The sequence below is a fragment of the Sorex fumeus genome, unplaced genomic scaffold (assembly GCF_029834395.1).
Source record: "Sorex fumeus unplaced genomic scaffold, SorFum_2.1 ptg000037l, whole genome shotgun sequence".
NCBI lineage: Eukaryota > Metazoa > Chordata > Mammalia > Eulipotyphla > Soricidae > Sorex > Sorex fumeus.
Window position 1 is genome coordinate 52,876,270 of NW_026606094.1, and position 14,415 is coordinate 52,890,684.

A 14,415-nucleotide genomic window follows, 5' to 3' on the forward strand; every position below is an offset into this window, starting at 1 on the left:
CTGAGGATTCTGCACATCAGCGCTATTTTTATATTTATTTAAATTGAATGTTTTAGAAAACAAAGAGAATGTATCAGATATTATCTTTAAGTTAGGGATTTTTTTTATGCTGCTGAAAAGCTTTGATTAATATATCACTTAAAAAAATATGATGCTTAACAAAAAGCCCAGAACTTGTAATGCCGGCAGACCTGTGTGTCTTAGTAATTTGCTATAATACTTTTGGTTCATCTTGTTGCAATAGTGGCTGCTATAACTTCAGTCATAAATATTCCAAATTTTCTATTCCAGAAATTTAAGAGGAAGGATGATACACAAAATGCCCATTCCTTCTTTAAACTGTTTCAACAGTCTTTGTTCCATACTAAAGACTTTAGTCACTACGCGTGCTAAGGTCACTTACTAAATTACTCTTGTCCAACTCAGTAATCATGTCCCTGTCTAAATATCTAAATTCTCAAAATCATCTGACAATGTATATTTTCCTGGCCTGGTGAATAACGTTTTTTAAGAAAAGAAGAATTAAGGCATAGAGATTTGTAAATTCTATGCATAAATTTTATATGTACCTGAAAATAACATTTCTTTTTATTTTTTTTATGTAGGAGTACTGCTATTTAGTTAGCCACTGATTAGCTGATTGAATTATGCATGAACTCCACCTTACTTTCTTTTTCATGTTTTATAATTTTATTTATTGAATCACCATGAGAGCAGTTACAAAGCTTTAGGGTCTGAGTCTCGGTCATACAACAAAACACCTGTACCTTCACCAGTGCCCATTCTCCACCCCCAACAACCCCAGTATACCCCCATCCCACACCCTCCCCCTACCTGTGTGGTAGATGATTTCCACATTACTCTCTCTCTACTTTGATCACATTCAATATTTTGACACCAGACCCACCATTATTATTGAGATTTTACCCCAACACTCAGATCTGCTGAAAAAGCAACAGTAGACAATTTGTTTTCTATTGCTGGTTATGAATAACATATGACATCATGTGGCTGCAGTAGTGGCCGTGCGATTTTGAAATTTTGAAATTTTAACACTTAAATCTAGAGGGATTTCTGCCAAAACCTGCTGAGTTCCGAGATTTGCTCCTGAGACTCTGGGATCATGGCCATTAAGCAGCTTGATCAGGAGCCAGAGAGGCCATTCGTGGGTGATAACTTGGGGTCTCGTTGGGGTGGGGAGGACAGGACTGGCTGCAACCCCATCCTGTGAGGCCCAAAGTGTCTCATCACTGTGGGCCCAAACCTGACTGTCCAATGGCCTCTGGAGGATCACGGCCACTGAGCCGCCAGGGGGAAGCAGGTAGAGGGACAGCACCCTTTCCCTCCTGGTGTGGCCCAGCGACAGTAACCTACTGCAGGGACTGGACGCATTTCTGCCAAAAGCCGCTGGGTTTTGAGATTTGTTTCTGAGTCTCTGGGATTATGGCCATTAAGCAGTTCAGTCGGGAACCAGAGAGGCCATGCCTCCAACTATAGCTGAGCTGGAAGTGGTTTGTATGTGTGTTTCCCACATACCTAACTTTTGTCTGTTTACTTTCTTGGTAAACTTTGTCCTAAGTTTTTGGGGTCTGGCCAAAGGCACAGCAGCAATTTTTAGGTATCTGGAAGTCTGAAGGCACCATCAGACTGCTGATGCACTCGCCTCACAGGTACAGATTGACCTGCTGACGGCACCATACCCACAACATTTCTTCTAAAGAAGTAAACTTTACAAAATTCTCCCCAACTTTCCTGCAGCCAACATAGTATTACATAGTTATCGTGCTGCTTCTGATGTGTATGAAATTTGTAGCATTATGGAGTCTACGAATTGGGTGCCAAGTTCCAACATTCACTAAGGCTCCCTATCTTCAGTACCAACAAACTGAAGTCACAGTCTAAAATGCCTACTATTATTGCTCCGTTGTACTTCTGCTTTGGATATTTCCAATATAAATATGTCAACAAAATATTCCAAACTGGTCAAATCCAAATGTATGGTTTATATTCAGATTTAAAAGAAAAGTGAAACAAAGGAAATACTCTTGCTTGGTTATTTTTTTCTCTTTATGATTAAATTATATGCCCTTTATATATAAAAAGAAAAGTTGGGGTCAGAGGGTGTTTGCTTGCATGTGGCTGACACAGGTTTCATCCCTTGATGAAGGGAAGAAGAAAGGAACAAAGGAAGGGGGAGGAAGGAAAGAGAATAAAATAGGAGTAGGGGAGGAAAGGGAAGAGGCAAGGATGGATGAGGAAGAGAGATTGCCTTGCTTGTGGCAAACCTGAGTTTGATCCCTGGCATCACAGGTGATCCCCTGAGCACCTCCAGGAGTGAGCCCTGATTAAGCCTTGAGCACCACTGGTCATAGAAAAAAACTTTTTTTAAAAGATGAGTGTTAGGGGAAGAGGATCTTCTTATAAATTGAGACTCTTTTTTTCTTTCTCAGAAAGTAACGTTTTTGTGTTAGTAGGTATCAAGTAATTTCACAGAACTATATTTAAATTCTCTTTGCATGACATTATTTGAGGACATAAGAACAGTCATGGCAGAATTTTGCTCAGAGATTAATCCTTACAGTCCTCCTCAAGACATTATAATAATTATTATTATAATTATAATTATTATTATTATTTGCTTTTTTGGATCACACCCAGCAATGCTCAGGAGTTACTCCTGGCTCTGCACTTCTGGCAGTGTTCCGGAGACAGTTTGGGATGCCAGAGATCAAACCTGGGTTGGCCGTGTGCAAGGGATATGCCCTCCCCATTGTTCTATTGCTTCAACCACTCAAAGCCCCTTTTTTTATCCTCATAGTTTTGTATATTCATGAGGTCAAGGAAATACAATGAAATACAATTGTCAGAATACTTGAAAAAAAAAAGAAAATCCAGTAGGTATGTTTATCAAGATTTTTATAACTAACCGTAAAGGATTTGATCCTTGAACTGTGTTAGATTTAAAGATTGCTTTTTGATCATTTCTGCATGGTAGCCTTAGAATATTTGCATATAACTGGGTAAGCTAGTCAGTGTTCATTGAGCAAAATTGAATTATTTTGGAACGGTCTGTGAAGCTTTTTAAATTTACCAGTCTTGAGCAGTTCTAGTATTCTATATTTTGTATTCATAAAAGAAATAAGAAGCCCATGGCTCTCTCTCGCCACCTGCATTCCATGGTCTCGGGCCACTCCCCCACCTGGGACGGCCAATGCCAAGGGTGAACAAAGGAGGAAAAGAGGGCCAGGATGGTTGGTGATCAGTTACCGTTTATTGCATTCTCCCCATGCGCCCGTTCCAGTCTCACTACACTCCCCCATTCTAGTCTCGCCCTGTCCTGCATCCCCATCTCCTCCTGTCCCCTTTGCTGGACTCTGTGCTCTCCTACTCACTGTCCAGGTCTCTCCTAGTCTCTCCAAACTCTCAACCTTGGTGTTATCAACCACACCTAGGTCTGTAGCACAATCAACATATCAAAGCCCTTCCTGATTGCCTGCCACCAGGAGATCTACTCAAGGGCAAAATAGGACCAAGGGGAAGGGTTTTTCTCCTTTCCTTACTCCAATAACCATTTAAACATTCATCTTAATTCTACTTCTTAATATTAGTCATTTTGTTTGGACAGTTTAGAGATACATTAGGCTTTTAGGGTGGCTCTCATGGGGACATCTCACTATAGATCCCAGACTACAGTGCTCAGGTCAGATTAATCTTTCCTAACCCTAGAAGGGTCCTAATTTAGTTGTTACTTTTTGGATCATGACAGAATTTGTCCATGACCACGCTCTTAACTTATAGTTAAGTATTATGGTGCTTTGACCTAGCTTATTTCAATGCCAGGGTAGCTCACAGCTTGCCCTGGGTCCATCCAGTTCCTTGTCAGGACCCTGCTTTTGGGGTGCTAGGAAGTAAGGGCAGCTGAGGCTTAAGTCGAGAGAATAGATGTACCGGATTGAATATTATTCAGAATCAGTTAACTCCCAAGTTACAAAAGCATAGCATTAACTGTCTTCCTGTGTCTATACAAAAAGGACAGTGCTCTGAATTAACTATATGCAAAGGACATAAGAAGAGAAAAGCAGTATGTACAAGTTAGCAGAGTCTGATTAGGAGATAAAGGTGATTGACCAGTTGGGAAAGCAGAGTACAAAGAAAGAGGTTATAGGGGCTAGAGCAAGTAGGTCATTTTCCTTACACACGGCCGACCTGGATTTAATTCCCAGCATCCCATATGGTCCCTTGAACACTGCCAGGAGTAATTCCAGAGTGCAGAGCCAGGAGTAACCCATGTGCATCACCAGGTGTGACCCAAAAAGAAAAAAAAATAGTAAAAGAAAGAGGTTACAGATAAACAGAGGAATGTGAGTGCCTTGAGAGCACTGTGATGGGAGTAACCTAGTAAGCCTAAGCTCCCTGTGGCAAGGCAGAAAGGACAAACCACTGTTATCCTACACTATATGAAATGTTAGTCGGACAAAACTGAATCCTAAGTTGTCTGATATTTTTAGAGTAGTGACAAAGGACAATTTTTTTTTCTTTTTTTTTTTTAGCTTCTTACGTCATGCCTTGCAATGCTCAGAAGTTACTCCCGACTCTGTGCTCAGAAACTACTCCTGCCAAGCTCTGGGGACCATATGGGAAGCAGGGGATCCAATCTGGATTGGCAGTATGCAAGGCAAAAACTCTACTCACTATACTATCACTCTGGCCCAAAAAGGGCAGTTCTTAATATATCTGATCTTCAGTTTTCTCACTGGGAAATGCTAACTTCGTCTTGCTTGGCATTTGTGAGACTCTACACAGTAAGGGATTTGTTCCTTTTTCAGGAAATATATCCTGATAGGCTGCTGTGCTGATATGTCACTAAGCTCCTGAAGATACTGCTGTAAGCAAGAGAAAGAAAATCTGCTATCCAACCTTTATGCCCTAGGGGAAGCAAGACAGAACATAAGCAAGCAAGAAAATGGGCAGTCTGTTGTCATAAAAGTTATGGAGGAGATCTGGATGGTTGAAGAAAGCCTAGTTCCATGCATGAATGTGATAAGAAAAACTGAGGAAACATCAAATGTCATTTGTTCAGAAATTAGAGAAAAAAATAGCTGCTAGTGCTCAAACCTGTTGTAGGACTGTGCAGGACAAGGCTAGAATGCTTGGAAGGGCTGCTGATTTAAACCAAACCAAACCTTCATAAACTGTGGCAGGAGTTTGGATTTTACATATACTCACTATAGTGCTTTTGGAGGATTTCAGGCTGGGGGTGAGATGTGGTATTATTATTAGAAAAAATTACTTCCTATTTTAAGGAGTATAAATACAAGTATAAACTGGAAGCAAGAAGGCAGATAGGAAGGTATTTTTTTAGAGTTGTCTACACAGGAAATAAGATAATTTGGATAACAGTGGTAAAAGTGGAGATGAAAAGTTCGTAATAGATGGTCGATTACTTGGGTGATAGAGACAGTAGAAGTTGTCAAGGGGTGTGTTGTGGAAGAAAGAAAGGAATTAAAGAATGATTCTCAGGGTTTGGATCAGAGTACTTGGTGAATTTGCATACCAAGAAAGCTGTAAGACTTTTTTGAGAAGAGAAGGGAAAGGGAGTTTGGCATCATACCTGGTATATTTGATATACTTATTAAGAAGTTCAGTGGAGACATTAAATAGCAATTGTGTTTATGAGTTTAAAACATGGTATATGCTTTTTATATATGTACATATATAAGCTTATAATGTACACAAATAGAAATATGTACATATATTTAAATCAAGCATATAAATTGAAGAATTATCATCAAATGGATGAAACTTCAGACCTTTTAGAGTCAGCCCCAGATAAGGTTATCAAAGGCTAAGAGCTCTGAGAATAGTAATAAATGAAAGTAATAGAATTAAATGATTTGGGGAAAACAGACTATAGGATAATAAATTTAGAAGGAACTTCAAAGATGCTAGTCAAAGGTTTGTGTTATAATTTTGAAGAAATATTTAATAACCTTTCCCTTATTATCAGTTACAATATTTTAAAATATTTTGTTTATTTGTTTTTGGTTGTGGAGGCATACCTGGTAATTCTCAGGAAATACTCCTGGCTCTGTCCTCTGGGTCACTGCTGGTGGTATTCAGGGTACCATATCTAGCAATCAAAACAGGGTCAACTGTATACAAAGTAATGTCTGTACTATCTCTCCAGCCCATGAATGGACACTTCTTAGGACAATAATCATTCAGCCACTTAACTTACATTTCTTATAGTAGTTATCTTTGCGGTGTAAACTAATTGGAATTTTTTGGTCAGTAAATTAAGGAGACATCTGGAATTTTGGCTCTAATTAATATTAAAATGATGTTTTTTCAGCTAATAAAATACTTTGTAAAGGATTCTCACTCCCTACCGACATCCTAGTCAGTCATTTATGATTAAAACTTGTCATAAAGTTATTCCTGGTGACAGAAATAAAGCTTATAGGAATACTTTCTGTGAACCGGGATCTATGGAGACTCCTCACATTTATTTCATTTAATAGTATTTTTGCAATCAGCAATAATTACTGCTTTTATATGGGGGAAAGGGAAAATGTGATCTTGAAGCAGTAACTGCTTTTCACAGTTACATAGGTTTGGATAGTACATTTATCAAAGACAGAATAAGTTGATTATCCCCTTCCCTTTGGGTATTATGGCTTACAATACAGATACCGAAAGGTTATCATGTATAGATTTTATTTTAAACTCATAAGACTGGATCCATGTGTATCTTATATGCCACAGTTATTTTTTTAACAGCTCACTCAAGACATAGTTGGTCAGGAAGAGTTGGGCAGTCCTTAGCTTAGACTGAATTACTGAATAGTACTTTATACTTAAAGAATAAATATTTTCACAGAAAACATTGGGGTTGTTTTGAATGGGGTTTTCCGATATGTTTTATAAAATGATTTGATACTTTCCAACAGCCTTTTTGAAAATTATCTAAAGAATATATCAGTAGATGGGTTCAGTATAACTTTAAAACAGTTTAAAACATTCATCCTTTTTCTTTAAGAAGTCAGAGTAATGGTCAAGCAATGATCTGATAAGTTCCGAATATGAATCTGAAGCTGTTATTTTGCCACTGGTGCTTAAAGTATCACAACTGGAGAATTTTGTATTCTCCAGTACAAACTTGTGAGTTTAAATTAGTATTTTTAATTTTACTTGAAGCAAAATCTACATTTTTCATCCATGAAAAATTAATGTGCTGTAGGAAATATGTTACTTGTACATCTAATGAGCTATTAATTTCTAATAAAACCATGAAGATTAATGGATTGACTCTGGGAAAAATAGCATGTAGCTTAAAATAAGTGTTTGAAAACCTTAATCTGTTCACTTGGGAATAAAGTTTTTGAAATTCCCTTTCTAAACATAGTTTATTTCTGGAAGATGCAGTCCTTTATGTTGATCTTATATTAATATAAGGTAACAGTGTAAGTTACCTTAAGTATTGTTTGAAGATTCACAGTACTAATCATTGGACTTAGTATATTAAGTCCAGGAAAAGTATATTATTTTAACACAATAGTGTAATCCTCTAGAATATTAAGCATTAAAAAATAAGCTCCTTTTTTTTGTTGTTTGTTCATTTTGTTTTGTGGTCACACGTGGTGGTGCTCAGGGATCACTCCTGGCAATGTTGGGGGACCATATGGGGTGCTGGGAATCAAACACGAGTTGTCCACGTTCGAAGCAAGCACCCTTTCACCTGTACTGTAACTCTGGCCCAGCTCTTATGTATTGTCGTTTCTTATTCTAGCGCATTTATATACATGATGTATTTTATTATTTACTTCTCTAGTGCACTAGAATTATATTCACTCAATTGCTCAATTGCCATATTTCAACATGTACCTCATTATTCATCGTTCTTATTTCTGACACTGCACAATGTCTAAAACAATCATTGTTTAGTTAAGTTTTATCAGAAGAAAAGGATTCTAAGCATAAAATTAAGTTTGAGAATCAGATTATCTTACAAATGTAAAATGTTTAATATCAGTCAGGTGAGAAAATATGTTTCAAATTTTCTAAAACTAGATTATTTGAGCAGTACAGTCAAGTCAGTCATTGAGTTACCCCCAAAATTCAAAAACTTTTTTAGTTTTTGCCTAAAGTTTATGCAGTGTTTTAATTTTGCTTTGACTTTACACTTTTGCGTCAGTCTTAGATCAAGTGATCTAATTTGATCATGAAGAAATTATTTTGTTTTTAAAAAAGCCCCACCAGGAGTAAGCCCTGAACACAGCCGGGTATGGTCCAAAAACAAAAAATATGAGAAATTTGGTTATTTTGTTTTGTCTTCTGTGTTTTGTCTAATCAGTGTTAAATATACATCAACTTACCATTCAAAATGCTTCAAAACTCGAAAATAATTTTTATTCATTTATAATATTTTAGGGAAAATTATCAAGAAAATGCCTGCAGCTGAGGTTTTCTGTCATAAATTTGTGTTTATGTTCCACATACTTAGAAAATTTCTTAAGAAGAGACATTTTCTCATCAAGACTAACATAAGGTTTTCAGAGATTACTAAGTATATTTGTATAAAAATTTATCTTAGAAGAAGAGTATTTTGGTATTCTTAGCCCAGGCAGATTAGCAACATATGTTCCAAATAACAGTAAATACTGAAAAGTTTACATTATGAAAGCTATGCTTTTTCATGTTTATGGGAATATAAAAGTCTACAGAATTGAATTTCTGCTTGTTCTACCTAATTCACACTAAGAGTTTGTTTTATTTCTTTTCTTTTATTCTAACTGCTATTCTAGACGCTTACCTCCATAGTGTTCTCTTCCTTTCCTTTACTCAAATATATCCTCCCAAGATGGCTATGCCAATCTTGGGAGTATTTCTTTCCAAGTCATAGAGATTTCATTTTGATTCTGAATTTTATAGGGGGAACCCAAAAATCCTGTTTTTTAACTGTCTATCTCCAGTCTACCAAGAGTCACCACAAAAAAAGATACAAGAGGGTCTAAAAGTTTAGAAAAGCAAACATACTCTATCAGATCTGCACTGGAATTATGATTTACAGACAAATGATTGCACAGCAAATAAAATTGAATCATGCTTGTATTTTCCTACCTGCATTATATTTCATTCTACCTTAATAACATGTGTTTGAGCTAGGTACTGAGACCCTCGTAAGTTACTTTCATTTTACAACAAAGGTTTCTTATTAAATATGCAACTTATAAGGGAAAAATTCTTAACGCTTTTTTACAGTAAATTTAATTAAGCATTTCTTGTAAGTTCATTTTAGTCTCCATCATGGCCCACTAAAGTTAAAATTCAGATGTAAAATGGTAGATTAATTGCCTTTTGTATTAAGTAAAATAAGATTCTCAAATATGCAGAGTCAGGAAATTTAATTGTGGTCCTCAATTGCTTACTCAGTGCATTGGAAAACTGAACGCAGAAGTACAGAAAAACGGGCCAAAGGTTGTTAAATGTAGCACATCACACACATTTTGCACTTTACTTAATGATCCAAGTGTTTATTACTATGAAGTAAATGCACCATTTAAAGAATTATGGTGGAATTGTATAATGCTAAAAAATTCTAATTAATTTTGGTCTGAAGCATGCAGCGTGCCCATTTTGCCTAAAACATTTTCATTATCATCAGTATCCAGTTATTAAGATAAATTTTTTCCTGATTATGCAGCACTAGCATATTTTTCCTATTAAAAGCCCAATCTTAAATGCTGCTGAGAGTTATATCAGGTACATGTTTTAAATGAATAAAAGAACACAGTTTTTGCCTGCATATTGGAACAATGTATTGTACATTATTTTACTATACTTACTCTGTAATTAGCAACCATTTTAGTGTGTCTACATGTTTTTATGAAAAACTACATATATTAACATTTTTAAGAGGAACATTATTAAAGTTTTGCATAATAGTTAATTCAGTTGCAGTAACTCCTGCTTCTTTGATCAAATTTAAAAGAAGTATAATATATAAAATTTAAAAGAAGTATAAACATTTTAAGTTATTTCCTACACTTCGCTTTAGTCTACTCTTGTACCACCATATGCCTGAATACTACTATTGAGTTATTTTGTGCAGTGTATAACTGATGTTTTTCTCGTGATCCGCTTATGGTTATGCATAATTGTGATGGATGCTACAGACCAGAGCTGTTGTATCCCTTTAGTACATCATACAAAAGCATTAATATCTCTTTGTATTACTGGTGATGTAAACCCTGACCATGTGTTTAAGGTGGTGTTTGAAAGACTTTTCCACTCTAAAAGTACTTTTAAGTCATCTCTAAAAATGTATGAAACGGGCTGGAGTGATAGCACAGTGGGTAGGGGGCGTTTGCTTTGCACATGGCCGACCTGGGTTTGAGTCCCAGCATCCCATATGGTCCCCTGAGCACCACCAGGAGTAGTTCCTGAGTGCATGAGCCAAGAGTAATCCCTGTGCATTTCCAGGTGTAACCCCCCACCCAAAATATGTATGAAACAATGGGGGAATTATCCCTTTGTTAGTTGTACTATTAAAATAAATCATTGAAAATGTGACCGTCTATAGAGGCATGTGTTCCCATGGACTGTAATTAGGTTCTAATGTCCAAGTAGCAGAAATTCCAGCACAAGAATAAATTGGCATTTATTTGGAATTGTTCACCTCCTATGAGAAATAAAAAGTAGGGTTGATAGTTTTTTATTGTCATGAATTCTATGAATTATTATGAGAACTAAGTCAAATTTGTAAGTATTATCAAATATTAGGGCACTTCTTTTCTAAGTGGTACAAACGAGAAAATATAAACCAAACCTTCCAACTTTTATTTCATAGTATTTCACTGTATCACTGTATCACTGTCATCCCATTGTTCCTCAATTTACTCAAGCGAGCACCAGTAGCATCACCATTCATCTCAACTCTGAGATTTTTAGCCCTGAGATTTCATAGAATTGAGTGGCTAAGTAATGGTAATTTTTTACTCATTTTTCTTTTATGTTAACTTTTCTTACTCATACTTGTCACCTGGAAAGGTAGAGCTTAGTTAAAAGGTTCCCGTGTGCCTAGAAATGATCCTCAGTGCTAAGAGCAAGAAGGCAAAGCAACTACTCTTCCTTTGGCATTCTGGATGTTACTGTTGTATAAGTGTGAATTTGTAAAATTATATATATATATATATATATATAAAACTAGCATGATCTACAAGGTTGTTATTAATCAACATGTTCTTTGGAGTATGAATTAACAAGCTGAAACATTAAGAGGTAAACCTGTCTACTCTTCAGTAGCCCCAAAGGGTACATCTTTTTTTTGGCTGCGTCAGAACACTTCATGAAACAAATGTCAAACTTGTCAGGTCTGTCACTGAGAAAATGATCCGTGCAGCCAGGGTCTTCTTTCACTGGGAAGCAAACAGATGTCTTATCTTAGCAGAGAGTGACAAAAACCTGCCATCCATCAGAAGAAATTTTTGGCTTTCTTTAATATCCACGAATAAATAAATACTTCAGTAAAATACTTGCTTGTTTTCTGTTTTGTTTAGTTTTTTGGTTTTTTTGTTTTGTAAATTTGTTCATTATGCAGTTGTTTTTATCTTGATTTACTGCCTAAGATATTTCAATGATTTTATTAATTCTGATCTGTACATAAGATACTTCTGTAAATTGACCTTAATGAGAAAGAATCAATTAGTACTTACGCAAAATGAACCAAAGAAGCTTCTAAAATTCTTTTGCAAGTTTATCATACCTAATCCTAATAATTCCATTGAGATAATAACATATATTACAATTAGTTTAACAGTATCATTCTATAGTAGTTATAATATATTAACACTTCATAACACTTTAGCAGTTAGGATTAAATACCTGCCGAGTTAGGAAGGATGCTATGCTTTTCGAGATTACATATTACTGTAGACAGACCTACCCTTTCTTATTCCGCTGTTTCACAAATTTATTATTAGACTCTAAATATGTACTTAATGTGCCCAGTTAAATGGTAGGAATATAAGAGAGAGAAAATACAGCTCTGCCTGAGAAACATAGAGATAAATCCAGTACTCCCTAACAGAAACTTCTTATCACTTTATCTGATAATTTTAACACATCTAATTTTAATACATTCTGACATGCTCTCACTGAAGAAGACAGTGGAAAATATAGAATAAGATTTACTTTTTATTCTGATATAATTAAAATACAACCTCTAGAAACTCTTGAAGTAGAAACTACCTGTCCGCTAATAAATTTTTGAGTCAGTCAGTCATATCTGTTCAGTAGAGATAAACTGGAACAAATAAGCAACATAAAATAGCTTTTATGCTTAGAAAAATTATATCAAAATTACATTGCCAGATGATATTCACCTTATTCCTTGTAACCTTCATCTCCATAATGATATAGGATGGTCGACAATATTGATGATTTCTCTCCTGGTATTGACAGTCTGAATCAAATGCTAAATCTAGATGCACTAGAGACAAAGTCTAAAAAGAAAGCTTACTCCATATGTATGTGTGGATTTTTTGGGCAGGGGGAACCATTTCTGCTAGATAACCTAAAGGGTTACTCCTGGCTTAGTGCTCAGGGGTAACTCCTTGTGTTGCCTGGAAATACAATGTGGTGCCAGGAACAATCTTGGACCACTTGTGCGCAAAGTATGCACTCAGACTATTGGGCTATTTCTCCAGCCCAATGGCTGTGGTTTTTTTAATGGAAAATAAATACAGCTTTCTAAGAGATGTATATAAATCAAGGCTTAGATACCTTATATATAAATCATGATTAGCTAAATAGTTATATATAATTCTTCATTTGCATTTATTTAATAAAGTTAATTTCTTAACAAAGCATAGCATTTTAACTGAATAGAATTTGTTTTTATAAGATACAGAAATATAGGGTGATATTTTTTTATTGCCTAGAGTACTGAGGAAATTGCTATTCATACTTTTAACTCAATGAAGAATAGTCAAACAAACGTCACGTAATAAAAATGAAAGATCTTGGTTTCAGAAATATTAAGAAAGCAAAACTGCCTTGATTTGGGTAATGTTGAAGGGACAGACATGTATGATGAGATAGGTTACAAGTTATAAAATGAAATATTTTTCTATACCTTCATTATGCTTTCGAGGTCATCATTCTGCACAAAATGCACCTCATTCCTGAAAACAGACTTAATGATGTCATTTTATTTATTCACAATGTTGCATAGGAACTTGCTATGAATTACAAGGCCACCATTTAGAATCAAAACTATATAGTATTGTAAGTATTCTATAGTCCGACTTGCCCTTGTTTCCTATTTTAGAGCTGACTGATTTTCAGATAACATATGGTGTTACCAGTAATTGGAAAATTGGCAGGCCTGTCAAGAAAGTATGCTAGATGAGACAACAATGCCTTGCTAGGGCACATAATGTGTTTCAATCTTATTTTTTTATATCAAACAATGAAGTAAAAATACCCTGTTCACCCCCTTAAAGGACACTTTTTTAATTATTATTGATAAAATGAGTTTTTTTAAAAAAAAACTAAAATTTTAGCTAATGTGTAGTATAAAACAGTACCCACTAAATTACTATTTAAATGTTACCTAATTTTACCATTGTGTTTATAACCTTTTCACTAGGATTAATTGAATCACAATAGTTAATAATTCTTCAGAGAAATAAAGTTGGAAAATTCCCTAAAGTTTATAATTTAATGTTTTCTAAAATTTGTTTCACAGGAAGATGAAAATGAAGCTGAAAGAAAAAATATATCTCAGGAGCTCAGCATGGAACAGAAAAATCCAAAGAAATAAAGGATTTTCTGTAGTGTTTTGAAAAGTGTGCAACTTATGTAGTAGTAGATAAAATTTCTAATTGTAAAATGTTAAATTGTAAAATCTAATTTGCAAATGTTCTCAATAAAGTCATTGAAAATGCAATAGGAGCTTGCACTTGGAATTTGTTTTAGAACAATTTAAACCTTTAATAGCTAGGCCTTTAAAAATATTTTTAAAAGGAGAGAAATTCTTACCTGAAATTTAAGACTAGCAACCAATTTTTCTTTTATTTTAACCTAAGGGCTAAGACAGCTGATGACCTGAAAGAAAACTCTAAAAGACTTTTCCCCCCTTACCAGTCTCTCTTGTCTTCTTCAGTGACCTGAACAAAATTCCACTTCATAATCTAAAGAAAAACAAACCAACGCCACAAGAATGAAATATCATTTCTAAATGTATCAGTATATCATCTAATATTCTAGGATTGAAAATAAAGGCCAAAAAGGAAATGATAATTTACTGTTATCTCTGGTAGAAGCAGTACCATGATTTTTAATTCATAGTATATAATATAATCTAAAGTATGCATAATATTTCTACTGTATGCTAATCCTGGTATATTTTTC

At 35.1% G+C, this 14,415-nt stretch overlaps 1 protein-coding gene across 2 annotated transcripts in view; it reads left to right on the forward strand.

The window, feature by feature from the left end:
* Positions 1 to 13,951, forward strand: part of PHF14 (PHD finger protein 14) — a 167,474-nt gene extending 153,523 nt beyond the window's left edge. For both annotated transcript variants that reach the window (XM_056118060.1, XM_056118061.1), the window contains one exon: positions 13,751 to 13,951. In XM_056118060.1, coding sequence (XP_055974035.1) covers positions 13,751 to 13,825 — 75 coding nt within the window. In that variant the 3' untranslated portion in view covers positions 13,826 to 13,951. The remainder of the gene's footprint in view (positions 1 to 13,750) is intronic.
* The last annotated feature ends 464 nt before the right edge of the window (positions 13,952 to 14,415 follow it).